This window comes from Suricata suricatta, chromosome 12, assembly GCF_006229205.1.
Source record: "Suricata suricatta isolate VVHF042 chromosome 12, meerkat_22Aug2017_6uvM2_HiC, whole genome shotgun sequence".
NCBI classification, from domain to species: domain Eukaryota; kingdom Metazoa; phylum Chordata; class Mammalia; order Carnivora; family Herpestidae; genus Suricata; species Suricata suricatta.
Window position 1 is genome coordinate 19911167 of NC_043711.1, and position 13498 is coordinate 19924664.

Consider the following 13498-nt stretch of genomic DNA (forward strand, 5'->3'; position numbering starts at 1 on the left):
GCAGCCAGTTTCAGGAGCCTCCTCCCCATCCATCCCCCCCCTCCCAGATCCCATGCCAGCCCCAACATGTCCCTTAGGGTTGACCCTAGTCAGTGGCCCTGTAGCACCCCCTGCACACCCCAGGGTGATACATCTTTGCTATAAATATTCTTTGTACATGAGGGTGGGGATTAATGGGCGGGGGAGGTCAGGGCTGGGTGTGTGTAGGGTAGATACAGCTCTAAAGGTCACCTGCAGGAAGAGGAGGCCCCATTCTCCTATGACACCCTCCCCCCACCATCTCTTCCTCCTAGTGACTCAGACCCCAGTTCTCATATGCGGCCAAAGACACATGCCCCTACCCCAGGCCTGGCATGTGGACTGAGCTGCAGTCTGTGGATGCAGCGAATGGATGTGAGGACAGGGACAGACTCGTCTAAGCAAGCTAAGCTCTCTACCTATCTCCCTCATGCCCCCTTACCTGGCTCACAGCGGTACCTTTGGACTCAAAGGCTAGCCCCTCCGCTCTCAAAGATGGAACCCCATAATACTGTGCGCACTTCCTGGGGCTCAGTGACCTTCCTGGCCCCGTGTCCTGTGCCCGCTGCTCTGTGGGATGCAGTCTGACCGCGGGGTTGAGGGGGCAGTTAGGCACCTGCTCCTGCGCAGAGCTTTAGCGCCCGAGAATTCAGCACCACGCGGTGGACAGCTCCGGGACGAAACCCCCGCGAAGAACAGAAGCCGGAGGCGCAGGGCAGTGAGCGGTGCAGGAGACTGGAGGGAGGCGGAGGCCCGGTTGGGAGCGGGAGATCCGGAGTGGGGAGGAACGGAGGAGGGGCTGGGGGCGGGCCGGGGCCAGGGGCGGGGCGGGCCGCTATTGAAAGCGGCCGGGCGAGCCGGCGGACCAAGAGCGCAGAGCTGCCGAGAGAGCCAGCCAGTGAGCGAGAGCTGGAACCCCGCGCCTCCAGCTCCTCTCCGTTTCTCTCCGCGCTGGAGTCGGGCGCGCCAGGTAGGGTAAGCCCATGGTGCCGCGGCCGCCGCCAACCTTATAGATCCTGACCCCATGCCCTGGAGACCCGCGGGCCCTCGAGTTCTGGGGCGCCCGGGCCGGGGCGTCCAGACAGAGCTCGCCAGGAGCTCGGGGAAGCGGGAAGACTGCCCCAGGTATCCCGCCTTTCTTCCCCAGAGAACGCACGTACTGCATCACGCTCCTTCGTTCCTCCTCTCCTTCCATCCTTTGGTCTGTCTGTCTGTGCCTCTATCTTTGTGTCCGCCTATCGGACTCAATCACTCCTTGCCCATATTTTGTGACCCAGGGCCCCTGGCTGCCTACCTCTGGGATTGTGTCTCCCTTCAGGGTATTGTCCTTGTCTGAATTTTGGTCCTGGCCGCCCTTTTGGGAGGCTTGTGGTCTTGACTGGTTTGGACCTCAGCCCCCATTTGGGCCCCTTCCCCATCTGTGTTGGTCTTCATGCTTGCCTCTCTCTTCTGGTTGCCTGGTTGAGCTGCTGCTTTCCCGGTACCCACAGGATCCCTGCCCTGGCACCAGTGGAAGATTAACCCTGGGGAGCTGAGGGGCAAAGTGAAGAACCCCAGTCTCTGTGGCCAGGACATGGGGTCCTCGAACTAGTGGCTACCCTTATTTAGCCTCAGTTTCCTTCTCCTAACCTTCCCAAGCCTGCGTGATTAAGAGGCTGTGTGGGGTGAGCATCTGGGAGGGTAGCACAAATGATGAAGTGCAGAGTGGAAGAGGGAAGGAAGGGTCCCTGAGGGCCAGACCAGTGTGGACAGGATGGGGAAAAGATGAGGATAGGGAGATTAGAGATGGTGACTCTGCTTGGTTCTGAGCTGAAGAAAACATAGGGGCATAAAGTCTCAAACGGCATTCTATGCAGGGCTGAGATGTCCAAAAGTCTCACCTTGAGCACAGTTTTGAGATTTTGACCAGAGGAACTGGCGCTGATCCTGGACGCACAGATGCTTACACTGACTTTTCCTGTTGACTAAAGACCTGTGGCCACATCAGTGTCCCTCTCTGGAGCCAATCTCTCCACCTTGCTGTCAAACTTCCAGGGCCTAGAGTCTAGTATTTCCTCAGTCAGGGCTCTGGGGATGGCTTTTTAAGAACTAGAGGCTAGGACTCTCGGGTGCTCACCCTGGGTTCCAGGCTCTCTAGAAGTTGGAGACTACTCTTTGAAGATTTTTCCTTTCCTCTTCCATGGTGCTTTCTGAGGCATAATGGCTCATCTCTAGAAATGCAAGGTTCAAGATAGGGATTAGACCCCTAAGTTTATACTCTAACCTGGCTCTTGCTGCAAAGGGGTCTTGGGAGGTTTGTGCAAGTCTTGGACACTCTGATTCACAGCGGGATTGGTGTTAGCTGGGTTCTCCTGACTTATGTCCGGGCCTCTACGCTCAGCCTCCCTCCCTCTCTGCTGAGTATGGAATGGGCACAGAGGCCATCTACAGACCCAGATGAGGGTGAGGCTGAAAAACAGGCCAACGGGTGTCTCGGGAGCTTCACAGCTTAGTCAGTGATACCACCTCTCTCCCTGGCTCCCTGAGAATGTCCCTAGGTGAGGGAACTGGGGACGGCAGAGTCAGAAGGGGTAGCCACTCTCAGGTTCCACTTCTCCCTGTTTGTCTGTCTGTCTCTTTCTCTGCAGGAGCTGGGTCCCTTCTTATCTCTCTTCCTGCCTGTCCTTTCCTGGCCCCCGTTTTCTCCTTTCTTTGACTTTACTGCTTCTACCCTCATCCCCTGGAGGCCCAGGTCTGCTGGACCCATCCATCCCCTTTGGGACAATGGGATCACTGCTTGGGCTCCTGGCATTGCTTCTGCTATGGGGCGCTGTGGCTGAGGGCCCTGCCAAGAAGGTGCTGACCCTGGAGGGGGACCTGGTCCTGGGTGGGCTGTTCCCGGTACACCAGAAGGGCGGCCCAGCAGAGGAGTGCGGGCCTGTCAATGAGCATCGTGGCATCCAGCGCCTGGAGGCCATGCTTTTTGCACTGGACCGCATCAACCGTGACCCACGCCTGCTGCCGGGTGTGCGCCTGGGCGCGCACATACTCGACAGCTGCTCCAAGGACACACATGCCCTGGAGCAGGCACTCGACTTCGTGCGTGCCTCACTTAGCCGTGGCGCTGATGGCTCGCGCCACATCTGCCCCGATGGCTCTTATGCCACCCACGGTGATGCTCCCACTGCCATCACTGGTGTCATTGGCGGCTCCTACAGCGATGTCTCCATCCAGGTACGTGGGGGCTGCCCAAATGGGGACTGAGGGGGGAAGCCAGAGGCAGGGGCCCAGAATTCCCTTTGAGCGGGGGCTCTAGGCTACCACGCATTAGAAGGGGAGCAAGGAGCTTCCTTTAAGTACCTTTTTACAGAATACCAAGAAAGTGCCCCATCACATAATAAGGATTGACTTTTAGAGACTGTGTAAGAAAAACATCCCACTTGCATCTCTCTCTCTCTCTCTCTCTCTCTCTCCCTCCCCCTCCCTCCCTCCCTCTCCCTCTCTCTCTCTCACACACACACACACACACACACACACACACACACCTCTGATGTTAAACAGCCCTGAGAAGCCTAATAGCCAGGCCTCTTAAATCAGAACTCCAGGTTTGAATCCTGGCTCCCCAGTGTATTATGTGACTCTGGACACTATTTCACTCTTCTGTGCTTCAGTTTCCTCCTTACAGAATAGGAGTCATAACACTTGCCACTTTTAGGGTTGCAGTGGAAATTTAATGAGGTAATACATGCAAAGCTTGTATCAGAGGCATAATCAGTATTAGCTGCTGTTATTATTAATCCATTTTATAGATGAGGAAACAAGCTTGAAGAGTGGCAGGCACTGGCAAAGTGGAGACATTCACCTAGAGCTCACAGCCAAGGGCTTCCAGCTCTGTCAGATCATCTCTCCATGGACAGGAAAGGGGTGAAAGGTAGAAGCAAGGAGCAGCCCAGAGAAGAGAAACAGGGATGGGGACCCTGGAGGAGGAGAAGCAGAATGTGTGCGATGTGGGGAGGGTCCCCTAAGATCTTCAGGGGGACAGGATTTGCAGTGTGGGAAGGTAAGGGAACCAGACCCTCCCTCCTGCTTTCTCACAGACTGGCCCAGCTGATATCCCTGGGCACGCCTGACTGCGTTAGCCCATGTGGGACACCCCCCCCCCGCCCCCGCCCCAACTGGGTCTCACCTCTTGCCTGGACCCTTACCTGCCTGGTGCCTGGAATCGGCTACCACAAGATGAGGCCAGAACTGGAATCAGGGTTAGGATTTGCACAGAAGGCCTTGGTTGGGGCTTCACCTTCCTTTACGAGGCCAGCTGAGGGCATTGCAGTCAGAGGCAGGGCCAGGACCCTGGCACACTTAGGGGAAATGAAGGAGTCTGAACTATGGAGACAGCTTCTGGCCTGGGATGGGAGAGACCTGCTCATCCCCTTACTGCAGGAAGTGACTTACCCTTTCTGCTAGTCCCAGCTGCTGGAGGTGGCCAGTAGCAGCTTGGACAAGTGTGGCTGTGCTGGCACCTACATCTGCCATCTCCCACCTGCTGATGCCTTCAGGGGCCTCCAGGGTGCTTTCCCAGCACCCATCCTCTCTTCTTAGGGAGCACAGGGCTCCATGCATTCATCTCCAGGAGTCCAGTTACTTTCCTCCCACCCCAAGCTGCCTTCCTCCTGTACCAGGGCCCACACTTCAACATCGGTCTGCTTTTTCCCTGTCCGAGTCAAAACAAGGCCCAGCCCTTCATCCTAGGCTGTACCTACCTGTTAATAATTCCTCCTCATTTTGGCCCCATTTCTCCTGCCCAAACCCCTATCACCTTCCTTATGCCTGATACCGTGGCCTCACATGCATTTTCATTTTTTCCTGCTCAGCAGCCTCGTCAGGCAGGAATTAGAAACTGAGGCTCAGAGAGGTTTGCTAACTTGCCCAGGGACACAGAGGCAGAAGGTATGAGAGGAGAGGGCATTGAGACTGTCAGAGTTAGAGCCTGTGTCCCAGGTGCAAAGACAAGACCTAGCTCCCACCTGTGGAACCTGGGACTTGTCCTGCTCTCACCTACCCATCCCACCAGGTCCTTGTTTGTCCCCTATTCTAGGGGGCAGGTTCTAGGGACCCAAGGGTGAGAGATGGGCTGCCAGGCAGTCAGTGGTAAGCAGGAAGCCTTGTTTATTTCAAGCTCAGCCATCCAATGGCAACCAACAAGATCTGGATCTCCTTTCCTAAGGAAGCCTTTTCCTTCTTTCTCCATCATTCCATCAGGATGGACTCTGGGGAAGGGTTACCTGCCCCAAATAGGTAAAGAGCCGAAGAGCCTCAAGCATCCCAACTAGTGCCCCACCTTCTGCCCTGTGCAGCCAAGTGCCAACCACTCCCTAGCCCAGGATTTGGACCTTCCCTTGCCTCCCTACCTTTGCTATTGCTCTGCATCTGAACGGGAACAGTAGAAGGGTTCTGGTGTGACTCAGAAGCCAGGTGCCTCAGCCCTAGGTTTCTCTCTCCCAGCTTGGGAAGGTATGGGACACTCTCTACCCTTAGAGGGAAGACACATAAAAATGGGGTATGGATCTTTGAGGAGAAACAGACCTCAGGGCTGACTACACAGACACTTGATCCCAGGATTGAGTAGCTGAGAGGAACACAACTGTCTTTCGAGTTTGACCTGATCTCTGATCTTGGCCCTCTCCTACCGGTCCCCCAGGTGGCCAACCTCCTGCGGCTATTTCAGATCCCACAGATCAGCTATGCCTCCACCAGTGCAAAGCTGAGTGACAAGTCCCGCTATGACTACTTTGCCCGCACCGTGCCCCCTGACTTCTTCCAAGCCAAGGCCATGGCTGAGATTCTCCGCTTCTTCAACTGGACCTATGTGTCCACTGTGGCATCTGAGGGTGACTATGGTGAGACAGGCATCGAAGCCTTTGAGCTGGAGGCCCGTGCCCGAAACATCTGTGTGGCCACCTCAGAGAAGGTGGGCCGTGCCATGAGCCGTGCAGCTTTCGAGGGCGTGGTGCGAGCCTTGCTGCAGAAGCCCAGTGCTCGTGTGGCTGTCCTGTTCACTCGCTCCGAGGATGCACGTGAGCTCCTCGCGGCCACCCGGCGCCTCAATGCCAGCTTCACCTGGGTGGCCAGTGATGGCTGGGGGGCCCTAGAGAGCGTGGTGGCAGGCAGCGAGGGGGCCGCCGAGGGTGCTATCACTATTGAGCTGGCCTCCTATCCCATCAGCGACTTTGCCTCCTACTTCCAGAGCCTGGACCCTTGGAACAACAGCCGGAACCCCTGGTTCCGTGAGTTCTGGGAGCAGAGGTTCAGTTGTAGCTTCCGGCGACGAGATTGCGCAGCCCACTCGCTGCGGGCCGTGCCTTTTGAGCAAGAGTCCAAGATCATGTTTGTGGTCAATGCAGTGTATGCCATGGCCCATGCACTGCACAACATGCACCGAGCCCTCTGCCCCAACACCACGCACCTCTGTGATGCAATGCGGCCTGTCAACGGGCGCCGCCTCTACAAGGACTACGTGCTCAATGTCAAGTTTGATGGTAATGGGGCCGGCCAGTGTCCAGCAGGCTGCTGGACTTCAGCGGGCAAGAGGGAGCAGGTCTTCAGGTTCTATTACCTGGCTAGGAGAACATAGCCTATAGCAAGTGAGGGAGTCACCCCAATGTGGGGGGCTGAGATGTGAGCTAGGTCAAGGATGGCTAGAAGAGGGGACTCCAACTGGAACCAGGGCTGAGGTTTCACTTTCCGGCCTGGTCCTGCACCAAGGGTCTCTAGTTCCTCCTTGAGTCTTGCTTGCTCACTCTCTTCTGCCTCTTTATCATGCAGAGAGTAGGGACTGGAGGCCCTCAAGCCCATTCTTAGGCAGCAAGACATCAGTGAGAGTCAGAATAAGAGTGGGTAGAGAGTGAGCATCAGGTAACACTCTATTTTCTGGGAAAATTCTATTCCTCATCTTGATTTTCCATTCAAGGTGGCCACAGCCTCTTCACACCAAAATTATTTTAATAAACATTTCAGCTTTACAAAAAATGAATGACTCAGAATCATCACTGTGCTTCAGGAAGCATCACCATAAGAGTAGTGAGAGAGTGCCAGGGCCTTCAAAGCCTTCTGGCCCAGGATTAATAATTCCAGTGAGATTGACATTCAGAGTTGTGGGGAAATCAGGGTAGGGGTTAGGATTGGAATCAAGTGCATGAGTTTGCCATCATAGCAAGGTTCAATTCAGCCCACTGGGCTAGGTGGGATTTGTTGGAGGGCTTGAGTTTATTGAGGGATTTATCTGAGGACTTTGAGGCTGGCTGGAAGGAGCAGAGGTTGTGGGGAACCTACAAAGGACTCAAGGCTGCACCATTCACTATGGAGCCTTACACACATCATCTCCTAGTATGAACCCCAACTTCTCACTGGGACCTGGGATGACAGGGGTCTTGCTTCCTCAAGCATGGCTGGGAGATTTGAGGTTTCTGGATGAGGGGAGATGGGGAGAAGTGTCTTGTGAGCTGCATGATGAGTACATCTGAAGTTGGGGTTCAGTTAGCACTGATGTCAGTATTAGGACTGGAGGGGAGAGAACAGACTTGTCATCAAGTGAATGAAGTGGGACTAGGACTGGGCCTGAGGCTGAGTTTAGGTGTGAGGGTGTCTGTGTTAGTTTGGGGAGAGAGGTGCAGTGTGTGTTGTGATAAGATTGGGGTCTAGACTCTGGGGTCTGGGTTGGAAGGTAACTGGAGATGGTGCAAAGCTAGGTTTTGGGGAGTCATGGTTGGGGATTGGTGTGGATATTAGGTTTGTGGAGATGCCTTTGAGGTTGGGGTTTTATTTGGGGCTTAGAATTGAGATTTGTTGTAGCCTCTCATTTAGAACAATGGCTGGGGGTAATCCAGCTTTAGTGTTGGGATGAGGCTCAGAAGGACTAGGAGTGGCGTCAGATCTGGGGTTTGGATTCTATGTTAAGGTGAGGGTTGAGGTCACATCAAGACTACCCGCCAATCCAACCTTCTCTTCCCTCCCCAACCCCAGCCCCCTTCCGCCCAGCTGACACACACAATGAGGTCCGCTTTGACCGCTTTGGTGATGGTATCGGTCGCTACAACATCTTCACCTACCTGCGGGCAGGCAGTGGGCGCTATCGCTACCAGAAGGTGGGCTACTGGGCAGAAGGCCTGACGCTGGATACCAGCCTCATCCCATGGGCCTCACCCTCGGCCGGCCCCCTGCCCACATCTCGCTGCAGTGAGCCCTGTCTCCAGAACGAGGTGAAGAGCGTGCAGCCAGGGGAGGTCTGCTGCTGGCTCTGCATCCCCTGCCAGCCTTATGAGTACCGGCTGGACGAGTTCACTTGTGCTGACTGTGGCCTGGGCTACTGGCCCAATGCCAGCCTGACCGGCTGCTTCGAACTGCCCCAGGAGTACATCCGCTGGGGTGATGCTTGGGCCGTGGGGCCGGTCACCATCGCCTGCCTAGGCGCCCTGGCCACCCTCTTCGTGCTGGGTGTTTTTGTGAGGCACAATGCCACCCCAGTGGTTAAGGCCTCCGGCCGAGAGCTCTGCTACATCCTGCTGGGTGGCGTCTTCCTCTGCTACTGCATGACCTTCATCTTCATTGCCAAGCCATCCACTGTGGTGTGTACCCTACGGCGCCTCGGTTTGGGCACCGCCTTCTCTGTCTGCTACTCCGCTCTGCTCACCAAGACCAACCGCATTGCGCGCATCTTCGGCGGAGCCCGGGAGGGAGCCCAGCGGCCACGCTTCATCAGTCCGGCCTCACAGGTGGCCATCTGCCTGGCACTTATCTCGGGCCAGCTGCTCATTGTGACTGCCTGGCTGGTGGTGGAGGCACCAGGCACTGGCAAGGAGACAGCCCCGGAGCGACGGGAGGTGGTGACATTGCGCTGCAACCATCGAGATGCAAGTATGCTCGGCTCACTGGCCTACAATGTGCTCCTCATCGCCCTATGCACACTGTATGCCTTCAAGACCCGCAAGTGCCCCGAGAACTTCAATGAGGCCAAATTCATAGGCTTCACCATGTACACCACCTGCATCATCTGGCTGGCCTTCCTGCCCATCTTCTATGTCACCTCCAGTGACTACCGGGTGAGTGACCTGCCACAGCGTGGCTGTGGGGGTGGGGGGTGGGTACTGGACCTTCTGTTTCCTTGTATCTCATTTGCTCTTCTGATAACGCTGAGGCTCTAATAGGCTGAAAGCTCACCTGGCTTGCGATGGCCCAGTTGAGACTGGGTCCCAGGGGAAGGTGGGAAGGTTGAGTGGGGCGTAAGACAATGGCCAAGGAGGTGGAGGAGTTAGAGCTGAGGTTTCAGGACTCAGATGTCACCCCCTAAGCTAGAGGAGAGGCATGGGCTGAAATATGTCCAAATAGATAGAGGCTCTGCCCTGATCCACGGAGGGGTTGGCTGCAGAAGGGGACACTTGGTCTCTGCTCTTGGGTAGCTCCTGGGCTAGTAGGTGGGTGACCAGGGGATCAACTAAAGAACTAAGTCAGGAAATGTTGCTGACTTGTTTAGGTTGACAAAAGGTCCTTGTGTATGTGGTGTTGTGTGTGTGTGTGTGTGTGTGTGTGTGTGTGTGTGTGTGTGTAAGGAAAGAGAGAGAATCATGGAGGGCTTCTTGGAAGAGGAGTCCCTGAATTGGATTCTGCAAGACAGGCAGGTTTGAATAGATTGTATGGAGAAGGTAGGAGAGGACAGGCAATACAGAGGCTGATTGGAGCAGAGGGTGTGCATTGACCTCCCTTGTTGAGTAGGGGAGGCACAAATGGTGGAAGATAGGTAGAGGTGAGGGTGGAAAGCAGGAATGGGAATGGCAGGGCTATCAGGCCACATGGCCCCAGAGGGTACCATGCTCTGATGCCCCTTGGAGCCTTGCAGTAGGGCACAGTGCCCCTGGAACTGTGCAGTTCTGGGGTTGAGAGATGAAAGCAGGAAAGGCAGAGAAGGCGAAGCACAGAGCAGTAGGAGATCTGGGGGATAGGATTGAGGGAGTTTAAAGCATGTGGAAACTGTACCCCAGTTGGTGGCTTCCAAACAAAGTTCCAACTGGCACTGAGTGCCTCAGTAGGTCTCCTCAGCTTCTAGGGGGCCATGACTGCTTTCAGATGGGGTGGTCAGGGAAGGCCTCTCTGTGGAGGTGACAGATGAGCTGAACTCTAAACAGGAAGAGGATCATCTTGGTGAATCCTCACAACTCTGGAGTAAACTCCATGGCTCTCCCCATTTTACAGACGAAGAAACGGAGACTCAGGGAGGTTCAATCCCTTGCCTAAGGTCACTCAGCTTGGGAGTGTAGAGCAGGGTCTGAACTGACAATCTTAACAATTAAAGGAGCAGAAAAATCGAGACAAGAGCCCCTGCAAAGGCCCTTTCCCCCAGGACAGAGGTATGGTGGGCAGTGCTGGGGGCCAGGGCACTGGGTTTGGCTGCTGTTGCACCCGCTGGGCCACCTGCCTGGTTGGTGGAGGCCAGGGCTGGGGAGGGAATCTGCTCTGACTCAGCCTGCATTTGCATATGATTTGCATTTGCATGCCAATCATAGTTGTTAAGGAGTAACTTGGACACATATATACTCAGTACCCACACATGCACACATGCACACACACACACACACTCATGCACACACACATACATGCATGCATATGCATGCAGATACACATTTATACACATACTGGCACACACACTCCAATGCACACATACACTCTTGCACCCCTGCATGTTCAGCTGGAACTTTGATCTCCCTGGGAAGGTGGTCCACAGGCTGATGCTGGGACAGTGCCCACCTTCCTAAAAACCCTTTGGGGCTTGGCAAATGGACCAAGGCTCAGTGTTGGATGCTTACCATCTCCCCTACTCCCTACCCCCGCAGCCTGGCAGGGGTCCTGGGACCAGACTCATCCTTGACTTCACCCATCCCAGGTGCAGACCACCACCATGTGCGTGTCGGTCAGCCTCAGCGGCTCTGTGGTGCTCGGCTGTCTCTTTGCGCCCAAGCTGCACATCATCCTTTTCCAGCCACAGAAGAACGTGGTTAGCCACCGTGCACCCACCAGCCGCTTCAGCAGCGCCGCCACCAGGGCCAGCTCCAGCCTTGGCCAAGGTCAGCATTCACCCTAAGCAGCCGCTCTCTGCCTCAGCTCCTCAACACAGGGACCACTCCTTGGGTTGCTGAGATTCCTTGGCTGGAGGTGGAGAGCTCCTTAAGTGGGGCTGGACAGGAGAGGGAGGGGTGAAGGCGAGAAGCTCCCCACTACACCCCTGCTTGCCCTGCCGCCTGCCCCTGTGAAGGATCTCAGGGTTGGCCCCAATCTCTGCCTTCCTTTCCTAGGGTCTGGCTCCCAGTTTGTCCCCACCGTTTGCAACGGCCGTGAGGTGGTAGATTCAACAACATCGTCGCTTTGAGGACCCCACATTCCTGCCCCCACACAGCTGCTCCCTGGAATCCGGTGCACCCCTGCATCCAGGACCAGGAGGAAGTCAGCTGGAGCACTGCAATAACGGCCAGCCCCATGCCAGCCCCCACAGCCACTCACCTACCCATTTACTCCAACCCGTCCGAGTCAGAAGTCAGGATCCTTGGCCTGGGAGCCTCTTAAGCAGCCACCAACTGTCCTTGCAGCGGGTCCCCTCTTTGCTAGGCCCAGGACTCAGAAGGGAGCAAGCCAGGGTCTACTCTGCCCTGCAACAGGATGGCTGAGGACCACTGCCCCAATCAGCAAAGGTGCTTCCAGCCCCACCCCTCCCTCCTTCTAGGGCCTTTTTAATTTTTTATATATGTTATTCTGGGATGGGGAGGGGGGTTACTGTGGGGGCCATCCCTCCCCCTGCATAGTAGTTTGTCCTGTGGTTTATTTTGTATTACCTGTAAATAAAGTGTCTTTATTTAAAAAAAAACACACTCATTGCCTTTGATCCCGGGAGACCCCCTCATGCCCTCCGCAGCTTCCCAATCCTCCTTTCAATACTATTTATTGACTCTGTGCCTGCTCTGTGCTGGATGCTAGGATCTGGCAGCCAGCAAGACAGACCCAGTCCTGCTTGCTCGGGAGACAGAAGATGAAAAAGCCATCCTCTCTGAAAAGGAGCCATTGTATAGCAGCCCAGGAACTACTGGAGTGAGAGCAGGGGGCTTCAATGGACACAGGCTCCTCTGACAGTACAAGGAAGGACCTGGGTAGTGTGGGCGGCGGGGCAGGAGGGGCAGCCAACTCTGACCAGTAACTGTGGGCTTTTCCACAGCTCACCTGCCTGGCACTCGGAGGAGCCACTGGTTAGCACAGAGCCAGGCTGAGCCCTGGTATGGAGGGAACCAAGAGGAGACACAGCTGAACAATGCCTGTTCATGTAGCGTGTACAAAGCCAGAAAGAGCTCATGTGAAGGGAGGAGATGAAGCAGGAAGGACAGAGCCTGGGCAGTTGGAGAGGCCATCTGCTGTCAGACTCTGTGAGAGGTGGGAGAAAGGGCCTTCTCCAGCCTCGGAGGAGCTCTCCCCCAAAAGCCAGGGTTGTGGAGCCCAGAGCCCTAAGGCACCCTCCCCCACCCCCACTTGCGGTCTGGGGCTCACCAGCAGAGGGCGCAGAGGCACGGTTTCAGGCACAGCGCTCAGCCAGGCAACCGCTGCCCTCCTGTGGCATGGGGGGCAGTGGGCACAGAACCCAAACAGGAGCAGAACCAGGCAGCTTCTGGGGAGTCCCAGCACTGCAGAGTCTCAGAGGGACAACAAGGTTCTGTGTTGGGAGATGGGCAGGCCAGGGACATTGGTTGTTTTTAAGTTAGTTCATTTGCACTTACAGGCTAGCAAGGCTGTGGAAATTTGGGTTAACAATTTTAAAAGTGTAAACAGAAAACCGAGAAAAAAATTGCATGAGTGGCTCTTCCTCTGTAGCCAATATCTGAAGTATAGAAGTGCCATATAACATACAAATGCCTAGTTACACTTGAATGGCGTGTGAACAATGAATAAATTTTTAGTATAAGTATGTCCCGTGCTATAATTGAGACATACTTATACTGAACATTTTGTTGTTTATCTGACATTCGTATTTAACTGGGCGTCCTGTATTTTCATTTGCTAATTTTGGCAAGCCTACTGGGGTGTCTCTTTTCAGGATCCCTGGTCTTGAATGACCCAGGCCTTGGAGCAGCCCCCAGTGGCTGAGCACCCGGGCACTGTGTCCTTTGGGACCTGTGCTGCTGGTCTCTGCTTCCAGTGTGGCCTTTTCTGGGTCTTCCTGCCAAACTGGACCCAGGAAACATGTACCCACCTTCCCAGCTTCTGGACAAGACAAGATGGGCTTCGATGTTTTGCACTGGGGGGAGCAACCCTCCTTTCCATGGCTTCAGCTATTTACCTTAAAATGTAATAATAATTATAATAATGATTTTTTTTAAAGTAGTAATTAACATAGTTCAAAGCTAAAGAGGCACAAGGGATATTCAATGAAGAATCGCCTTCTATTCCTGTCACCCATCACCTGGGGGCAGAACGT

At 55.0% G+C, this 13498-nt stretch overlaps 1 protein-coding gene across 5 annotated transcripts; it reads left to right on the forward strand.

Annotated features, from left to right (window-relative positions):
• The first annotated feature begins 902 nt into the window (after positions 1-902).
• On the forward strand, positions 903-11904 carry GRM2 (glutamate metabotropic receptor 2). 5 transcript variants are annotated; one of them, XM_029918896.1, is made up of 6 exons: positions 903-988; positions 2646-3231; positions 5696-6533; positions 8017-9092; positions 10878-11108; positions 11337-11904. In XM_029918896.1, the coding sequence occupies exons 2-6, from the start codon at positions 2782-2784 to the stop codon at positions 11385-11387; spliced, it is 2646 nt and encodes an 881-aa protein (XP_029774756.1). In that variant the 5' UTR covers positions 903-988; positions 2646-2781; the 3' UTR covers positions 11388-11904. The 5 variants fall into 5 exon arrangements, with proteins under 5 accessions (XP_029774756.1, XP_029774758.1, XP_029774760.1 ...); XM_029918898.1 differs by having other exon boundaries at positions 10928-11108; XM_029918900.1 differs by lacking the exon at positions 11337-11904 and adding an exon at positions 10340-10394 and having other exon boundaries at positions 10878-11002.
• Positions 11905-13498: the final 1594 nt, after the last annotated feature.